The following is a 17451-nucleotide window of genomic DNA, read 5'->3' as shown; positions in this document are numbered from 1 at the left end:
GTAATCTGAACAAAGTGTAGTTCTGAATCGTGCTCTTTACCAATAACCTAAAGGTTGATATATATGTGCTAGAATTTTCGTATAAAGTTACACTATATATTATGTACAGACATCTCTGGTTATTTTAAAAACTCCATCTTCCACCAGTTAGCTATCCAACATAGTATTAATAGGGAGATAGGAGATTCAGTAAAAATTTAGCCCTCCAGAACCCGAGTTTCGATAACAACACCACACTTTTCTATTCGATCAGTGTACTCCTCACCTAATACGGCTGGAGTTAAAAAGCCTCCAGTAAGCTCTGTGCCAACCCTTTCACTGGAAAGTAGGACCATAGCCGCCTCTGTCACTAGCATGCCTGTCATAGGATACGCGGCTCCCTGATATGCAAGCCTCCCTAGAACCCGGATAGGCTTGTTTCCAGAAATAGCAGTTGCTACACCGCGATATTCAACATGGTCTGAAACTGTATCTTCTTTCGAAGGGCCCTGCCCTTGCTCGGGAACGAATCTCCGCGCCAGCCATCGGACTGGCGGAAGCATAAGGCCGACAGCAACGATTCCAATACACCAGTGTAAGATAACACCCAAGAGAGTGTTCCGAGCCTTTGTAAATTCCTGGAAATGAAAATTTGGCCCGTACAAATCAGGCATTAGGGAGCTGCTTCTGTGCACTATAGGAGTATCTATCATTGCCGGAATAGCCGTGGTAACGGTACCAATATCTTTAACATAATGCGCACCAAAAAGCCTTCGCATAATAGGTGTTGATGGCATTTTATCTGGCTTCGAGGCGGAGAGGCAATATGGGTCATTTGTAGCCCGAATCTCCTTCAGCGATAGGAAATCAAAGCTAGCTAGAACAGAAGCAGCAGTTCCTCCACTTATACCGGCGCCCCTTATAGGAGAATTAGAGGTTAGATTGTTTCTCTTGTGGCATGAGATAGAATATTACGCTCACTTCAGGTCATAAATGGATAAGATAACGTCGTTTGCTTTAACTCCAAACTGTCGTTTGATCAATCTGACCATTGACCAAGTCACGAGGTCCGCTGGTGCACTTTCAAACCCGTCTGTTGGTATCATCTGGAGTCTCAAAGTTGGTAAGGAGGCAATGTTTATGTAAATAAAGTGCCACTGACAATTGCGCCCGTCTTCTTAGCCACACCATCAAATTTCTCAATCATTTCTTTCACCCATGGAATCTCTCCAGTCCTAGTAGTAGCAAGATTGGCTGAGGAATTTCATGTAACGACACAAGGAGGCTCACACGTCAAGGTAATGCGTGCCATTTTCCGCGCAGGCTTTTACCACTGGCGTTGAGTACAAGCGATACGGGCCCACACAATTAATTAAAACCTTCGTTTTCTTCGCAAGAGAGTCTAGATCAGAGCCGTCAAGCTGAACAGGAAGCACTTCTAGAGGCCGAAAGGATGTGTTAGTAATAGCTACAGTAGTTATAAAATACAGCGGTTTGTACCTGGAGCTTTTCTATCACTCCCAATTGTTTCTAACTCAGCAACAAGCACCTCGAGCTTTTGGGCTGATCTTCCGGCAACAGCCCATCCTAGGTTCGCAGGGAGGTTTTGAACGATATGTTCAGCACAACACCTTCCGGTGTATCCAGTGGCTCCTAAGACCACGATATCATAATTTTTAGAAGAGGGCATCGCTTTTGTTTTATTTTTGTCTTTGGGTAGTCGGACGGTATCGAACGCTTGCAAGGTTCGAAATGCTCAACCAACCAAAAGCCCCTGATGCCGCCTATGAAGTCGTAACATCTCATTGTTGACTAGGTACGGAGTACTCCGTACATATAATCATCCAACTTTAACTATCGGCTGACTAATCAATAGTTAACTAGTTAGTTAGGTATGATGTCATATGATGAACAAACATCAACTACTCCGTATCGATATAATGTTGCTTGTCTAGATTCTGTACCATATCATAACTTCTGGTGATCTGGAGAGGCGCTAATAATGCCTCCTTTCGCATAAGCTGGTTTTAATAGGTCATGGAAAGTTTTGATGACATTCCACTTCCAGTCAGCACTCTGCCTGAAACGGTCTCTCTAAGCGATCGCTCGGCAGCTCCCCCTGAGGCTGGCAGCAATGGCATACCTGACATTGTTATTTTACACGACAGCGATGAGGCGGCGTCCCAGAAAAAGGGGAAACAATCCCCACGGCCTGAGTCTTCTGAGCCAGGACTGAACTTGAATACCGCTGAAGATGTTCCCCCTGCCTTCCCACAGTTACTATATCAACGGCGAAGCTCAATAGATATGCACATTCCCGATGCAGACGGAGACGGTGCTGACGAAGAGCCAAATATTGCAAAATCATTCCAACGATCCTCCTCTCCAGCTGCGGCTCAGCTAAGCCGTGAGGCATGTGATGAATATCCCGGTGATACCGGGATCTCAACAATGCATAAATTTTCCCTATATGAGACTTCTACGCGATATTATATGGTCGGAATGGACTTGCTTGATAAACGCTTTCGCATTTTGAAAATTGACCGGACTTCTGGGCTGGATGATCTTACTGTTGCCGAGGATGACACCGTGTATACCAAAAGGGAGATGAACCAACTTCTTGACGCAGTCGACGATGGAAATAAAAGTTCAGGCGGCTTAAAACTGCGCTGTAGCGCTTGGGGGCTGCTTGGATTCATAAAATTCACCGGTGCATATTATATGTTACTTGTAACAAAACGCAGCCAAGTTGCAATGATTGGAGGTCATTATATCTACCAGATTGACGATACAGAATTGGTACCATTAAGCTCACTTAGCGGCAACAGGACTAAATCGGACAAGCACGCGGAAGAGGCAAGGTTCATAAGTATAATGAACAATGTTGACTTGACGCGTTCATTTTACTTCAGCTATTCGTACAACATTACTCGAACGTTGCAGGAGAATATTGCTGCGGAGCGGAAAGCTCTTGGGGAAGGTATACAACGCGCACTTCACCAAAATCACAATTCAATGTTCGTCTGGAATGACTACCTCCTGAAACCCGCCGTATCTTCTTTGAAGAATGCATACGACTGGTGTCTTCCTATCATCCATGGCTATGTGGATCAATCATCAATCTCGGTGTATGGAAGAGTTGTGTTTGTTACACTCATTGCTCGGCGGTCCCGATTTTTTGCTGGCGCTCGCTTTCTCAAACGTGGTGCCAATGACCTTGGTTATGTTGCTAACGATGTGGAGACCGAGCAAATAGTTTCGGAGATGTTAACTACCTCTTTCCATGCCCCAGGGCCCAAGTTATACTGTAATCGACAGTATACTTCTTATGTTCAGCACAGGGGAAGCATTCCGCTTTACTGGACTCAGGATAATACCGGGGTTAGTCCAAAACCGGATATTGAGCTGAACCTTGTTGATCCGTTCTACTCTGCTGCGGCACTTCATTTTAACAATTTGTTTCACAGATATGGTGCTCCCATATATGTCCTGAATCTTGTAAAGTCAAGAGAGAGAGTTCCCAGGGAATCCAAACTGCTTGTAGAGTATACCCGGGCGATTACATATCTCAACCAGTTTCTCCCAGATGATAAAAAGATTATCTATAAAGCATGGGATATGAGTCGAGCGTCGAAAAGCTCGGATCAAGATGTGATTGCAACACTAGAAAAGATGGCGGAAAATATCATTCCACAAACGGGATTTTTCCAAAATGGAGACAATTCTGAAACAGGTTTAAAAATGCAAAATGGTATCGCTAGGACGAATTGCATTGACTGTCTTGACAGGACGAATGCTGCTCAGTTTGTCATTGCCAAAAGAGCTCTGGGGCATCAGCTACATGCTCTCGGAATTATCGATGATACATCTGTCGCCTATGATACCGATGCTATCAATATGTTTACAAATATGTGGCATGCTCATGGCGACACGATAGCAGTTCAATACGGCGGATCACATCTTGTGAATACAATGGCCACATATCGAAAGCTGAACCAATGGACTGGCCATTCAAGGGATATGGTGGAAAGCTTTAAACGCTTTTATAATAACTCATTTCTTGACGCCCAGAGGCAGGAAGCGTATAATCTCTTCCTGGGGAACTATGTATTTACTCATGATCAGCCGATGCTCTGGGACCTTTCGACGGATTATCATCTCCACCATTCGAGCCCTCGAGCGTGGGCGAATTCCAATAGACACAATTATATCAATTGGTATACACCGGAATTTTTGGAAAAACGCCAAATGCCTCCGACGATGTTTCCTCAAGGAGTTTCAAAAGCCCCAATACGGCTCTTCGATGACTATTGGCTTGAATATTATAGACCATTGGCAGTCTCCTCCTTTTCAAAGGTGTTCTCTTTTAAAATGAAGTCTACACTCCATAATCTTCCTTTTAGGTCTACTCAACAAGGCCGTTACGACTTAAGTCCATTTGTGGTTCGCGCCGACCATGAGACCGCGGATTCCCGCGAAAAGAAAACTCCAAGAAAGAAAGCGCTTGCCATTCAAGAACCACTTGAGAGGATCATCGAGGATGCTCGCTCTAGTACCTCTAGCAAAGACCGTGTTACTTCATCCGAGCCACTTCGTCTTTGGCTCCAGCAACCGATAAGTACCGAGAACGGGGCACCCAACCAGAGCAGCATTATAAAGACAGAACCATTTCCTCCACTCCTGATCTCCCATAACTCGGATTCGTACTTGCCCAAAGTTCAGAATCAATATAGTTTCAACCAACTTATCACCGATTCACTAAATCCTAGTATATCCACCTCAGAAGCTGTGGAATACGAGCGATATATAAACCATCCATTGAAAGTTCCATTGGTTGTCACGTCGGAATCGCCAGTTGAAGCAACCGCAGATAACAAGAGCCATGACCTAGCCGAATATGTGAATAAAGTTCTTCTAGACGATGCTGCTCTCGATGCTGTAGCGGAGGACAATCTCGCGGATTATATTGAGTTCCTAAACGTTGGAGATGAAGGCCTAACTGTCATAAAAGAAGATTATGATAAAAAGCGGTATAAACGGTACCGACAGTGGTTGAGAGGTAAAAGCTTGTTTAAGCAGGGAATCGACTTATAGATATTGTATGCTGTACTGAATGCGTGAATATGGCCTCGAGTTTGATACCTAAGATCTCTCCATGTATGCCTGTATGTCCATACATTTTTGCTGTTTCACAATATCGAGGTCAGCAGCGCATTAGACTTTCAACACGACCTATCGCTAAGAAGATCTATAAGCCTTTCGTCACTGCTCATCAAGTTTTGTAACTCGTCTTGAACATAGATTTTCTCCCCAGTTTCATCTACAATGTTACTTTCTTCCAAAGTGATTTTCAATGCCTCAAAGCATTCCGTGATTTTTGCTTTTAAAAGTCCGATAGTTTCTGCAGTTATACTGCCGCTGGATTCATCCATCTTAATCTGTAACCAACAACCACACAAGCTAGCAAGGATATCAGCCCTCCATTTCCATATTCTCGGCCACGCAGAGAGTATCAACTGCAGCATACTATCTATCGCCGCAATGAGTAGAGGAATATAGGCCGTTCCGAAGGGGTTCGTTAAGGTTGAGGTCAGTATTGGGATAATCTCTTGAAGGTGCTTGATAGAATCGAGAGCCAGTTCTCGAATTGCGGTAGCTAGTTGGTTTAGCAACAATGTGGAAAGTCGAGGGTACGGGAATGAAGAGATGTATGTATCCTCTGAGGGCCGAGACATGCTGATATGTGAATATGACGAGATGATACCTTGCCGTAGAACTTTTGTGAGGCATATCAATCGGGACTGCGCCTCTTGCGCTTCCGTTTTGCGATGAGAGGGTGCTGGACTGTAAAACTCTTTTGATGGTGGCGATAAAGGAAACCGAGTTCTGATGACGGAAAATAGAGCAGGGTAAGCAAATTTAAGGAGATGGATGGACTGTTCTTCGGGAGTTATGGTGGGAAGAGACAAAAGACACGGCGAGAGAGCATCTTCGAAGACTGAATCTAAATTTGTACGCTTTAAAATATCGGATTTCGTTTGCTCTAGCGGAATTAAAAGTTGATATAGTATCCTGCATCCCAGTGCCTTGTATGGTAGACTTTCATCATCAATGAGAGATAGAATGGCCGGTACAAGCAAAGGAAACTGTCCTTCAATTGTTGCCCGATCAGAAGGCTAAATACAGTTAGCATCTCTAGATTGAATGTAGTATGCAAAAGCCTACTGTATACTGCCCGACAACCCATGACAAGATAGTAAGAACAAAATTATTGGTATACTTCCAGGGTTTCGATCCCTTTTCAAACAGGCTAGGATCAAACTTAGGTTGTTTAAGCGGGTGCATATCCTTCCGTCCTGCAGAAGTGAGAGCAGGTGTTCTGGATTTTGAGAATGAAGGCTTCACGTAACGTGCTAAAATCTCACCAAAGAGAGCAGGAAGCTGTTGATCTTTGGCTCGATATGACTCCTTGTACTCATTCAAGAGCAAGGTCGCTGACGAGAATGCTGTTACTGAAGTCCACGGATCCTGTAGATCTGTAAAAGCCGCCAGGGTAGCTATGACTTTAACATGATCTTCAATTCGATTGATACTGAGTAGTTTCCAAATACGTTTCAAAGCTTTCAGACCTAAGGCGGCTTTGATTCGAGCGGGCTTGTATCTGTCGAAAATATCTTCCTTGGCATCATCTAGCGATAAACGTTAGTTGCAAAGCGCCCTATATGGATTTCAGATGGATTTCAAGGTACCTGTAGATAATTGGGATTCTTCCCATGCCCCTTCAAATGTGTCAGAGGGTAGGATTACAGCACTTATCCAAGATATAAGAGCATTTGCTGCCTCAATCTGGCTGTCAGGGAATGGATTTTCAACAGTTTCTAAGAACAATTGTGTAATAAGGAAATTTTCACTGATCTATTCAAACAATTAGATGAGCCGAATTTACCGTAATAATTAGAATACCTACATTAGTATCAGTATCCAGGTTATGCTGGGTGCGTATATCATTCCACAAGTCAGCTAGGCTGATGCCAGGTATTGGACAACTGTCAAGGCTGAGGGAGAAAACATTATCGGTATGAATACGCTCTAGCTCCTTCTTTGCCGCAGCTCGATAGGCTTCCATTTGCATAAAATGACTAGGCACATAACCACCCCAACAAAAATCGGGCAGAGAGATATGAGGTGCTCCGGCGGTTGACTGGAGGATGGGTGGTAGTCCTGAGGAGATTTGTATTGGCTAGTCAAGATTGTAGTTATGTACAACTTAATCAGCTCAGCGCGCATCAATGCCTTGTTGTTGGTGATAGCGAATCGGCTGTTTCCCCATGTTACATTACAAATGATATAACCAAACCTATGATGATATTTGCAGATTATTGGAGGATGAATACTCTTCTTTTTCAGATTAACCATACTATATTTTAGGCACTAAGTATTGTACAGCACTTAGGTTGCTAGAGTACTAGAGCATCACTGCTTCGTCCTTTTCTTTTTCGGGGCTGTGGTCAGTTCTAAAGAATCTTTTCGCCGTTCCACCTCTTCTATGGCACCTTTGCCGTCGCGCCTCTCTGGGTTTCGAAGCTGCCATTCAATGACCATGTCTAATGCCTTAGACATCCACGGACCAGGAAGTACTCCGAACGCAGAGGCAAGTTGCCGGCCATTGACAAGGGGGCGTAAAGCGTCTACACCAAGAAGATCTTGCGCCTTCAGGTATAGTAGGAATTGCTCGTACTCCTTGAAGACTATAGGGAATCGTAGGTTAGCCTGCAAAGAGAGTTATCAAGATTTGGAGTCAAACCATTGGCTGCTTCTTCCCCTTGCATGACTTCTAGGAGTATAGCTTGAATAACGCAAAGCCGCCAGTCTACCCCTATTTCACGTATTGTCCGCCCGAGCTGCCAACGCACATCCGCCAAAGTCTCACCAAGATCTTGTTTCAAAAATGAGGATTTAAGATCAGTTACCCTTTTATAATGGGTAGCGGCGGCTTTTAGAATAGTAAATGTTTTATTGTCAGTCCTCAAGCTATCTCGAGCTACCATTGCTGCTCTCGGTGGCAAATCTTTTTTATCAGGCGGCGTTTCCTTCTGGGGAATAATTGCCCAAGGTGAAAAAGCTGCTAACATCCACGAATGATATATATCCTCGCCATCCCGAAGTAAGAGAGTGCGTATGTTTGTGCGAGTTTCCTGTGAAATTCCGATTCCCATGTAATCATTATCTAACAGTATCATGAGGGCACGTTTCGCCTTCACCCAGGATGAGGCATCCACAGTAACATCATCCTGATGATTGGAAAATATGGTATCATATAGGTGAAGACGGTCTATAATGCATAAGGCCGCGAAGGGGCTAGGACCTGAAAAAAATAAGCCGGGGGCTGTTTAGCGGAATTACAATATACCTTGCCTTTCAACATTTTCTCAATTTCAGCCCCAATTCTCTCTTGGCTTATCTTTAACCTCAGACTTTCCTTAATATCAGCATGTTGCATTGCTTCCTCGGTATCTTGGTCAATTCGATACCCAAGTCTGCTAGAGAAGCGAATCAATCTTAAGACACGAAGCGGGTCATCCTTGAAAGTCTGATATGGCTCCAGGGGGGTGCGAATTATCTGACATATCATATCTGATATACCTCTGCCAGTGAGGTCTTCAACCGATGACGTATGAAGGTTGTAAAACAGAGCGTTAATCGTGGCGTCCCGTCTAAGAGCATCTTCTTGCGCCGTCCCAAACTCCATGTCGGGGTGACGACTGTGGTCTGAATAAGTTTCTTTTCGAAGATTTACCAAGTCAACTTCCAAGCCGAAGATCCTGGTAGCAACTGTTTCTAAATGTTTTGATTTCTCTGGATTCGCCTCGATTTTATGTAGGCCCCCAATCACGCTTTTGAGAGCATCGTCGGAATGAAAACTTCTATATTTTTCCAAGTGCTCGGGTATATCAAGGTACTCTTTCAATTCCGCCCCAAATTTGTAGCCAGTCATGGTACTTATGCCCACATCGATATCATGACTATCAACACCGAGCAGCTTGTCTCGAACCCACCCACCCGTGAATCGTAGGACCAAATCATCTGTCATGGGCGGGTGTCCATTGTGCAAGTGTTTTTGCTTTATATATTCCACCACATCCAGCAAAAGATGCCGTAAAGTCTTTTCAATTTCAGTAAGTTCAATGACTGGCGGAAAAGGTGCCGGGATCTTGCATGCTGCTGCCATAACGTCTCTTCTGGCTGAGCTGGCGGGGCTGTAGGAGGTGCGCCGGCGTTTGGCTGGTGGTTCACAAGACTGGGTTCGTCTAGCTGTCGTGAGCATAAGGTGCAAGTTAGAGTGCTGGATCTCTCGTCTGATAGGAATACTGGATACCAGGTGCGTGAAGGCTGTTCTATTTTGCGCACGGGATATAGTCAATGAGACTGAGAACACTGGTGGAAGAGCTCGGAGGGGAAGGCGAGGAGGCATTGACAGCAAATCACAGTGCAACAGCCTACATGGTCAATAGTGTTGGAGTGCAGGTAGGCCGTTGCAAAAGCAGTCAGCTAGATGGTTGTTTGTTGCAGGGTGTTGGGCTGCTGAGAGCAAGTTGACTCACCACTGAAGGCCGCGATGCCTTTTCCTCTCTCTGCCAAACTCCAACAAACAGCTTTCAACATCCCCCAGGCTGTTCCCCTGCGCACCCACGACTCCACGACGGCTCTCTCCACCACATCACCCATGAACTGGCAGACGCAAAGGCTTGCACAATCCTGTGATTTCCAAATCGTCCATGACATCACCAGACGATGTACCGCCCCTCAAGCCGCCCCCGTCATTCTCGCCCGTCACCTCCATCTTACCCTCTAAATCCCGGTATTCAGACAGCATCCAGAGCCCCCAGCCATTCACACATTCCCTGTCAGAATCTGCTTTTGACCACCGCTCACTGCCGGACTTGCAGTCCACAACGTCCCCGGTGACCTCAAGAGCGTCGTCCCCTGACCGTAGGCTATCGCGCTCGGCATTACGTCTCTCTCGCTCAAGCAGCGGTACGCCCACAGGCTCCCATACTGACGGAATTGATGGCATCCGGTCTTTAATAATACGCGCCTTTTCACCTACAATTGGTGTTTGCACTTCCCCGGATACAGATGCTTTAATACAGCGCAAGGGGTTCAAAGGCGGGCTTCTGGAACTATTACGGCCTTTTGGGGAAGAAATACCAGGAAAGGTAGTCATTCGAGATGGAGTTGGATCTAGCCGAAGTTGGGATGACTTTGGTGTGCGGTTCACGGACCTGATAAGTCACGAATCATTGAGCAGGAAGCGGGATGAGATTCATCTAGCTGCTCAATTGGAGCAAATTTTAGAAAAGCACCTAGAAGCTGGAGAACTGCCACTGAGTACTTGGGCTCGTAGCAGTGATCCCATATCGAAAACCTTCACTCCGCCGTCACCGCTTTATAAACTTTTCCTCAGACGCCTCTTATCTTCCTTCCCGGCAGCGCCTCATGAAGCTTTCGAGCACCCCGTGGCATCCGTCATAGCGATCTCCTCGCATACCCCAGCACCACTCGAGTCACTACGGCAACTCTATGCTAGAACTAGCCATGGCGATTGGCGACCTCCGCCCTGGGTATATCCAGAGTACTTGCGATATTATGTCCTGGTTCACGATGAAGACAATGATGACATTAACCAATCGACCGCGTTATTTGATCAAATGAAAAGACATTTTGGGCTTCATTGCCATCTTCTTCGACTACGGAGCCATCAATGTGTAATCACGGATGACGATAGCAGTCCTTTCCCCACGCCTGAATGGCTCAACGCCACGGAGGACCTCGTTTGCATGGGAAAGCAAGGTATATTAACCCCGTGTATTTTGGAAACTTGGGCTAAACGGTGATAGAATCCCTAGTGGACGTTGAAACCGCACCGCTATATGTGTTTGAGTCTGATGTGACCGCCATAAAATCATTTGTTCGCGAACTGGTGGCCCAATCTGTGATTCCTCATATGGAGAATCGGGTTGCTTTGTGGAACGATCAAGTCGCATCGCGAAGGCGCGGGATAAGTGGGCGTTTTATGTCAATATCCAAACGCTGGACTGGCTTTGGTTCAAGTTCTAGGTCATCAGGTTCGCCGTTTGGCGGCGGTTTATCGAATAATTACGATTCATTTCAAGGGTTTTATCAGCCAGATTCTTCTGAAGCTATCCTTCGGAAAATGGCAGATTACTCATTTATGTTGCGGGACTGGAAACTCGCAGCATCTACCTACGATCTGTTGAAGACAGATTTCGGAAACGATAAGGCGTGGAAATATCATGCTGGTGCACATGAAATGTGTGCTTTAGCTTCTCTATTAAACCCCTTGTCATCAGCTAGCAAATCCAAACTTGAGTCTATCGAACAACTTTTGGAAACTGCCTGCTACTCTTACCTCACTAGATCTTCTGACCCTCACAGCACTCTTCGCACTGCCATACTTGGAGCCGAGCTTTTAAAGTCTCGCGGTGGCTTAGCATCTGAAATTGCTGCCAAATGGTCCACCAAAGTGCTCGAAATGGGCATCCTTGGGAATTTTGGACGGCTTCTCCTCTTCGAACGGGTATCTGCTTGTTTCGCTTCTAAAGTTTCCACAAATGGTACGCGATGGGGTACTCGACGAAGAAAAGCAGGAATGTGGTCCTTTTCCGCCGCTGAAGGGTGGTTTAAACTGGGCCAGCCCCAGCTTGCTTCTCACGCCCTGGAAGAGGCCGATCGCCAGTATGGCGATGCGGCAGAAGATGGGGTGTTTTCTCTTCCAGAGATGCAACAGGCTGTTGACAACCTCCGTCTTGCAGTAAAAATGGGATGCCTTGAGGTTCGCGGAATAAATTGTGAGGACCCGGAAACCCTAAAAGGCGTTGATACAGAGGAAACGCAGGTGAAATTGAATTATCGTGGCCATGCTCATCGCAAGTCTATAATGGGTGGTATAAACCCACTCGAAGCCATTCCTCCTCCCTCCCTGCGTCCCCTCCGCTCAGATGACGATGCTGCACGCAATGACGATTTCGAATAACTTTAGGGATTCTTTCGATGTCTCTTTTCTTTCTTCCCTGTCAATATTCGTGGTTTTCCCATATTATAGATGTTCCCGGGGCGTTGATGACTCGGATCATTACATGATATCCATGGCATGTTTAGTCGGTTTTTCATCGTGCCGTAGACTCTGAAATGGATGGCGTATGGTCAATTTGATAGCTTTACTGTCACTTCTACATGCCTTCTAGGCCTGCATACTTCATACCTATTTATCTATATCGACATAACTTTCTACGGGGTCATTATACTCCATAGCTCATTTTCTTTCAGCGGTGCCCGCTAATACCATCTGCCCCCAAAAGTAAAGCACCCAACCTATTCCTCTAGGCAACCAGTCATCGCTCATGCCTCCTGCATTTTGCTTCTTTGTCTTCCCAAATGCATCCTTTGCCACAAAAATATCACTCAGAACAAACATTACAGCTCCCAGAACTCGTTGATGTTGCAATGATGGGGTGGTTGAAATGGCGATTGCCAACATTGAACTGATAATGGTCGCATAGATAGCCACCAGCGGTCGCATGTCGCTTGGAATGGAGAGACTGAGCAGATTGCCACTTGTCAAGCGAGCCGAAGAAGGAGACGTTGACGGGTATATAACACCAAGCCACTTCGAAATCACCATTGTTGCGGCAAATATGGCCAAAAAGGTTGGCCATGCCATCGCTTTTGGCGCATCTCGAACGAATGCCAAAATATAGGATATATGAGCAGCAGCGAAGGCAACCACTCCAAGCTGGAACGAAACCGAGATTTGGTTTTCTGGCGGCTGATCCTTCGAGTTGGCCGGCGTTTGCGACCGTTCGGGCGGATAGTATTCTCGTTTCGAGGGAATCAGGAGTATATCGCCGACCAAAGAACAGACAAGACCACAGGTGATGAGGGTGTGATAGGACGAGGATTCGGCGGAGAAATGGCGCAGCGGCCCGCTTACAAAGGCGATCGAAGAGAGAATCTTGAAGAGGGCATGGCCAGCACGGATAGCTCTGGCTTCAGCAAGGACGAGCAAAGGTAGGGATCCAAGCAGTAGATATACTGAGGAGGCTGGGGGCAGCTGAAAGGACATGATGCACAATGTAGCTGGCGGGGTCGAATTCCGTATTGAAGTCCGTATATTCGTCACGACAACCCTGAGCAGGAAAGTCAACTCACCCGCATCCACACAGACTCGCGGCGTTGGGGATTGCTAAATAATAATAGCAGCATCTTCGGCTAAACACCACCAGCTCAATCACATGCAAGATTGTCTTTAGGTTGGCTAGTACTCCGTAAGGTAGTTACTCGTTAATTAGTTCCTTGGTAGTTAAGCACTGATTAGTGGCCCTGCGGGGTGTTTGTTCATAATGATATCTTCCACTGTTGAGATTTGAAAAAAAATAATGGACTGTGGAGTGCTTTTTCCTACCATAGGGTGTTTGTCCTTGCTCTGTACGGAGTAACTAGTTAATTAACTAACTAACCAGGCAACCTGCAAACTTTCTTATCCTAACAAGGCTTATTCCCGCCTTATCAGCCCAATCTAATCCCTTAATCCCGATAGGCGAGAATTTTGGCTGTAAAGTTGTTTACTTGCTTTGCCAGCCATTAATTAGGAGCTGGGTGAGTTTGGACGCTGTTCGGGAGGCAAAACTGGTCAACGCCCTACTGTTTGCAGGCCCGAAAAACGTGGGGCAGAGATACCCAATTGTCATTGGTATCTAAAGAGTGCAAACCTTTCAGCGAGACTCCTGTATGCTATATACTAGATTATCTTCAGATAGATCAACGCTTAGTTGTTACTCAGGCTTCCTGCGGCTCTTCTTCTCTCAAGTCAGGCAATGAGATCAGAGACAAACACACCAAACAATGCCTAGGCAGCTGAACCTTAAACGCCGAGAGCTGGAAATCTTTAGAATATAGAGTACCTGACGCCATTTAAGACGCTTCAGACGAGAAGGTGGCTACGTGGTTCTATTAGGCGACTACTAGTTACGGGGCATCAAGCTTATAATCAACGAAACGCGCCGTCGACGTGATGAGCGAGCTGCTCAACTTTCTCCTGTCAAATGACGACACGTTCAAAAGGTTCAATATGCTTCTTTAAGCCCTGGATTTAACATGAAGATAGCTAACTTTGCGATAGACGTCTAGGATCCCTCTACTCTGACTTCCCCCTTCAAAATGACCCCGATGGATATGCGATAAATATAGCGGAATGGCAAAAGGCTTTAGCCAAAGCGGCCAAGGTTGGCCTCATCCCAGCGCCCATACGAGGCGGGAAAAAGGACAGCATCCAAACAGGAAGACCGCACCAGAGTAACTTGTTAGTCTTGAGCACAAGTAATGCTTTAAGCACGGCACTGGAAACGCGAGAATGGGGCCGGCCAATTGCTTTACAAACCGTTATTGTAAGTGACGTCAAACTTCTCCGTGTACCTTGACGCTTTGTTTTTGACCTGGCTAGGATGAATCCCTCCGAACTAATAACATGATTCTACTCTCCGAATTTCTATCCTCTCCTACCAGTCCTTTCAAAAAGAGCTGGATTCAGCTGCCTAGTGCTCCTTCTCTGTCTCAAGTGTTTGGATGGGGCATTAAGCAAGCCCGTGGATTAATTCTCGGTGCCGATTACGACCATTCTGGGGCTTCTAAAGCTCTCATAGAACAAGATTTGGTTTTGGTGGAAAATGTTAGGGTGAGGACCATCTTTCTCCATTGCGTTCTTTTCAGTTCATCCTAATTCCCCAGTGCTCTAGGACGCCGAAATGCGACTGATGAAGCATGCTTTAGCTCATCAGAACTTAGCAGTGGATCGTATCTACTCCAAAGAAATGTTCATGGAACAATACAGTCACGTTATGGGAGAAAACAGCGAATTGTCTCCAGTTGATTTCGAGGCACTTCTTGTTTTCTTGGCTCGGGATCAACAAGCTATCTTATATGATGGAGAAGTACGTATGATTCGCCCAGAATTTCTGGAAGGCGTGGCTAACGTTCTAACAGACAATAAAATTTAGAGATACGAGCGATGGATCCAGGTCCATTACCCAAGAGGATCGGACTATAGCATCTCTGAAGACACTAATTTCTAATTTAACCACACAGACCTGGAGCCTGGAAAAAAAGATTGGGGAGCTTACAGCTGCAGCTCAAACTGCCCTCGGTAAAAAAAATAAAATCTTAGCTCTATCAGCACTTCGCTCTAAAAAACTCGCTGAAAGAAACCTAAAGCAGCGGACAGATACTTTATATCAGCTAGAGGAGGTTTACTCAAAAATAGAGCAAGCTGCGGGCCAAGCAGATATAATTCGGGTTATGGAGGGAAGCACGAGTGTCCTTCGTAGCCTGAATGAGCAGGTTGGAGGTGTCGAAAAGGTTGAAGATGTGGTAGAGGAACTGAGGAAAGAGATGGCTAACGTTGACGAAATCGGAAATATCATGAATGAAGCTGCTCCTGCAGTAGACGAAGATGAATTAGACGATGAGCTGGAAGCGATGGAAGTGCAGGAGAGAGAAGAGGAGCAAGAAAAGGAAGCAGAACTTACTCGGCAAAAATTGGCAGAGCTCGACAAGCTGCATGCTCTAACGCCAGAAGAAAGAGCAAATGCCAAGAAGAGGCAATCCGACACAAAGGTATCGTCAAAATCGTCGAATGCGGATCTGGAAGAGAGCATTAACAAGCTTTCCCAGATGTCAATGAGCGACGGCCGCGATGAGAGAAAACTCGCGGCGGAGTGACTCCGCTTTGCTACAATTTCATTCCCCGCATTTTATTTTCTACGGGCCCATCTCGATTATGATGCCGCGAGGTTAAGCAATTCACTTCACCTGAAATTTAAGTCAGGATTCCTATCGGGCAGCCGCATCTTCGACAGCAAGGGGTTGGCTTCCGCATTCAGAGTTGGCATGTTGGTCTGATTTTTTACTCTCAATGGTGCTATCTTGGACCATACTTTTATTCGAACCCTCTTTACCGTCAAAACTCCGACCCCTAGCTTTTGGGAGAGGTTCGCTACGGGTAACCATTGATACTCGGGAATTATCATCATTGCCCGTTGGCAGAATTTCCGAATCTTTGGAACTCGCCCCGGTTTCATGGTGCTTCCGAGCGTTGTCAATGAGTATTTTGAAATCCTCGCCATGGGCGGCTGACCAGGCAGCTCCATCAAAATCCTTTCGCATGATTGTATTTGTTTGGGTACGAAGATGTGACGCTTGGCCTTGACTGCGTTCCCATATTTCCAACTCGCGAAGCAATTCTCGTTTCGATTTTGGGTTTTTTGAGTCGCAATTCGCATTCCACAGATTTAACCATTCTGTGTGTCGCCTTTGAAGAAGTGGTTTAGGCCCCGAGTCAGCTAAGCCCATGTCTCTTAGCTTTTTTCGAAGAACGTTATCCTTCATCATAGAATAGTTTATGGTGGGCAGCCGTTCACAGCGTGGATTAGAGTGGAGAAAACTGCACAATTGTTAGAATGCCGTTGAAAGTGCTCTAGACTGGAGGCATACCTTTTTCTTTGGCCTAGCTCATTCTGCGATGAAGGTCCGGGGCAGTTGTTCAAGTGTGAAAATACAACTACTTCCTTCATTCTGCGATGGCAGATTGGGCAAGCCACAAGCCCGTCGTCTGGCATGTGTTAGAATAACTGGCAATATGGACAATATATAGAACTCATACTTTTCTGGCATTCATCATCTTCACTATCTTCAATAACAACCGTGTCGTCTTGTTGTCTACTTTGCGACGTAGTTCTCCTGAGGCTCCTTCTTGTGCCTTGGGCCACATCTCCCTCAAGCTCTTCTATCCTCCGCTTTTTTGGAGTTATGCCGTCTGGAAACCCCTCCTCAACACTCTTCGATGCATTCCTAGCAAATTCTAGGGTGCCTTTCCTAGCTTTCTTAAACGAATCCACCAGTTCTCCTACAGCCCAGTTCTGTCTTAGTTTCACTTCCTGATCATCAGCTCTGCAGGCGGGACATTTTCCATGCGTGCTGAGGCATCGACGTATACATAAAGAACAGAATGTATGGCAGCATGAAGTGATTACTGGATTCTCAAAGAAATCCTTACACACTTGACAGCGGAGCGCCGATTCAACGAGAGCGAGACTGGAGAGCGGCGTGGAAAGCCAGTCGGAGGAGTCGTGTATATCAAAAGACGCATCCATGAGGTGTAAAATCGGGGCGCCTGAATGCGCAGACTTTCAGGAGACCCGGGAAATGACTCTCTGGGGAAAAGGAGAGCGGAAATGTAGCTCCGTTCGAAACTTTAGATCGAAATGAACGTCGAGCCAGTGCCAAGACATTGACTAACTAACTAACTACCTAATGTAGTGACTGAACGCGTCGAAAGATTTCGACGCGTCTGCCTTATTGAGCTTTCACCCAATAACTTTCTCTCTTCTGACCAAGTTA

At 45.9% G+C, this 17451-nt stretch overlaps 8 protein-coding genes across 8 annotated transcripts; 3 read left to right on the top strand and 5 right to left on the bottom strand.

Annotated features, from left to right (window-relative positions):
• Positions 1 to 197: 197 nt before the first annotated feature.
• LOZ57_005912 (uncharacterized protein) lies at positions 198 to 1669 on the bottom strand (the record flags this gene model as incomplete). The annotated part of the gene is made up of 5 exons (XM_049254938.1): positions 198 to 897; positions 961 to 1085; positions 1142 to 1214; positions 1270 to 1417; positions 1480 to 1669. 5 exons carry the CDS (start codon positions 1667 to 1669, stop codon positions 198 to 200), a joined length of 1236 nt encoding a protein of 411 aa, XP_049106105.1.
• A 347-nt stretch (positions 1670 to 2016) lies between these two features.
• Positions 2017 to 5073, top strand: FIG4 (phosphatidylinositol-3,5-bisphosphate 5-phosphatase; the record flags this gene model as incomplete). Its single annotated transcript, XM_049254937.1, has 1 exon — positions 2017 to 5073. The coding sequence occupies one exon, from the start codon at positions 2017 to 2019 to the stop codon at positions 5071 to 5073; it is 3057 nt and encodes a 1018-aa protein (XP_049106104.1).
• Positions 5074 to 5201: 128 nt separating this feature from the next.
• On the bottom strand, positions 5202 to 7105 carry LOZ57_005910 (uncharacterized protein; the record flags this gene model as incomplete). Its single annotated transcript, XM_049254936.1, has 4 exons — positions 5202 to 6155; positions 6205 to 6668; positions 6729 to 6894; positions 6947 to 7105. 4 exons carry the CDS (start codon positions 7103 to 7105, stop codon positions 5202 to 5204), a joined length of 1743 nt encoding a protein of 580 aa, XP_049106103.1.
• A 347-nt stretch (positions 7106 to 7452) lies between these two features.
• CCA1 (CCA tRNA nucleotidyltransferase, mitochondrial) lies at positions 7453 to 9208 on the bottom strand (the record flags this gene model as incomplete). Its single annotated transcript, XM_049254935.1, has 3 exons — positions 7453 to 7727; positions 7784 to 8344; positions 8383 to 9208. The coding sequence occupies 3 exons, from the start codon at positions 9206 to 9208 to the stop codon at positions 7453 to 7455; spliced, it is 1662 nt and encodes a 553-aa protein (XP_049106102.1).
• A 547-nt stretch (positions 9209 to 9755) lies between these two features.
• LOZ57_005908 (uncharacterized protein) lies at positions 9756 to 12034 on the top strand (the record flags this gene model as incomplete). The annotated part of the gene is made up of 2 exons (XM_049254934.1): positions 9756 to 10830; positions 10878 to 12034. 2 exons carry the CDS (start codon positions 9756 to 9758, stop codon positions 12032 to 12034), a joined length of 2232 nt encoding a protein of 743 aa, XP_049106101.1.
• Positions 12035 to 12313: 279 nt separating this feature from the next.
• On the bottom strand, positions 12314 to 13123 carry LOZ57_005907 (uncharacterized protein; the record flags this gene model as incomplete). The annotated part of the gene is made up of 1 exon (XM_049254933.1): positions 12314 to 13123. One exon carries the CDS (start codon positions 13121 to 13123, stop codon positions 12314 to 12316), a length of 810 nt encoding a protein of 269 aa, XP_049106100.1.
• Positions 13124 to 14071: 948 nt separating this feature from the next.
• LOZ57_005906 (uncharacterized protein) lies at positions 14072 to 15774 on the top strand (the record flags this gene model as incomplete). The annotated part of the gene is made up of 5 exons (XM_049254932.1): positions 14072 to 14121; positions 14180 to 14444; positions 14501 to 14731; positions 14793 to 14987; positions 15040 to 15774. The coding sequence occupies 5 exons, from the start codon at positions 14072 to 14074 to the stop codon at positions 15772 to 15774; spliced, it is 1476 nt and encodes a 491-aa protein (XP_049106099.1).
• Positions 15775 to 15885: 111 nt separating this feature from the next.
• On the bottom strand, positions 15886 to 17204 carry RAD18 (E3 ubiquitin-protein ligase rad18; the record flags this gene model as incomplete). Its single annotated transcript, XM_049254931.1, has 4 exons — positions 15886 to 16495; positions 16546 to 16663; positions 16715 to 16988; positions 17112 to 17204. 4 exons carry the CDS (start codon positions 17202 to 17204, stop codon positions 15886 to 15888), a joined length of 1095 nt encoding a protein of 364 aa, XP_049106098.1.
• Positions 17205 to 17451: the final 247 nt, after the last annotated feature.

The sequence above is a fragment of the Ophidiomyces ophidiicola genome (assembly GCF_022830035.1).
Source record: "Ophidiomyces ophidiicola strain CBS 122913 chromosome Unknown scaffold_33, whole genome shotgun sequence".
Lineage (NCBI taxonomy): Eukaryota > Fungi > Ascomycota > Eurotiomycetes > Onygenales > Onygenaceae > Ophidiomyces > Ophidiomyces ophidiicola.
Note: the sequence above shows the minus strand (reverse complement) of the source record. Positions and strands in the feature narration are given on the sequence as shown.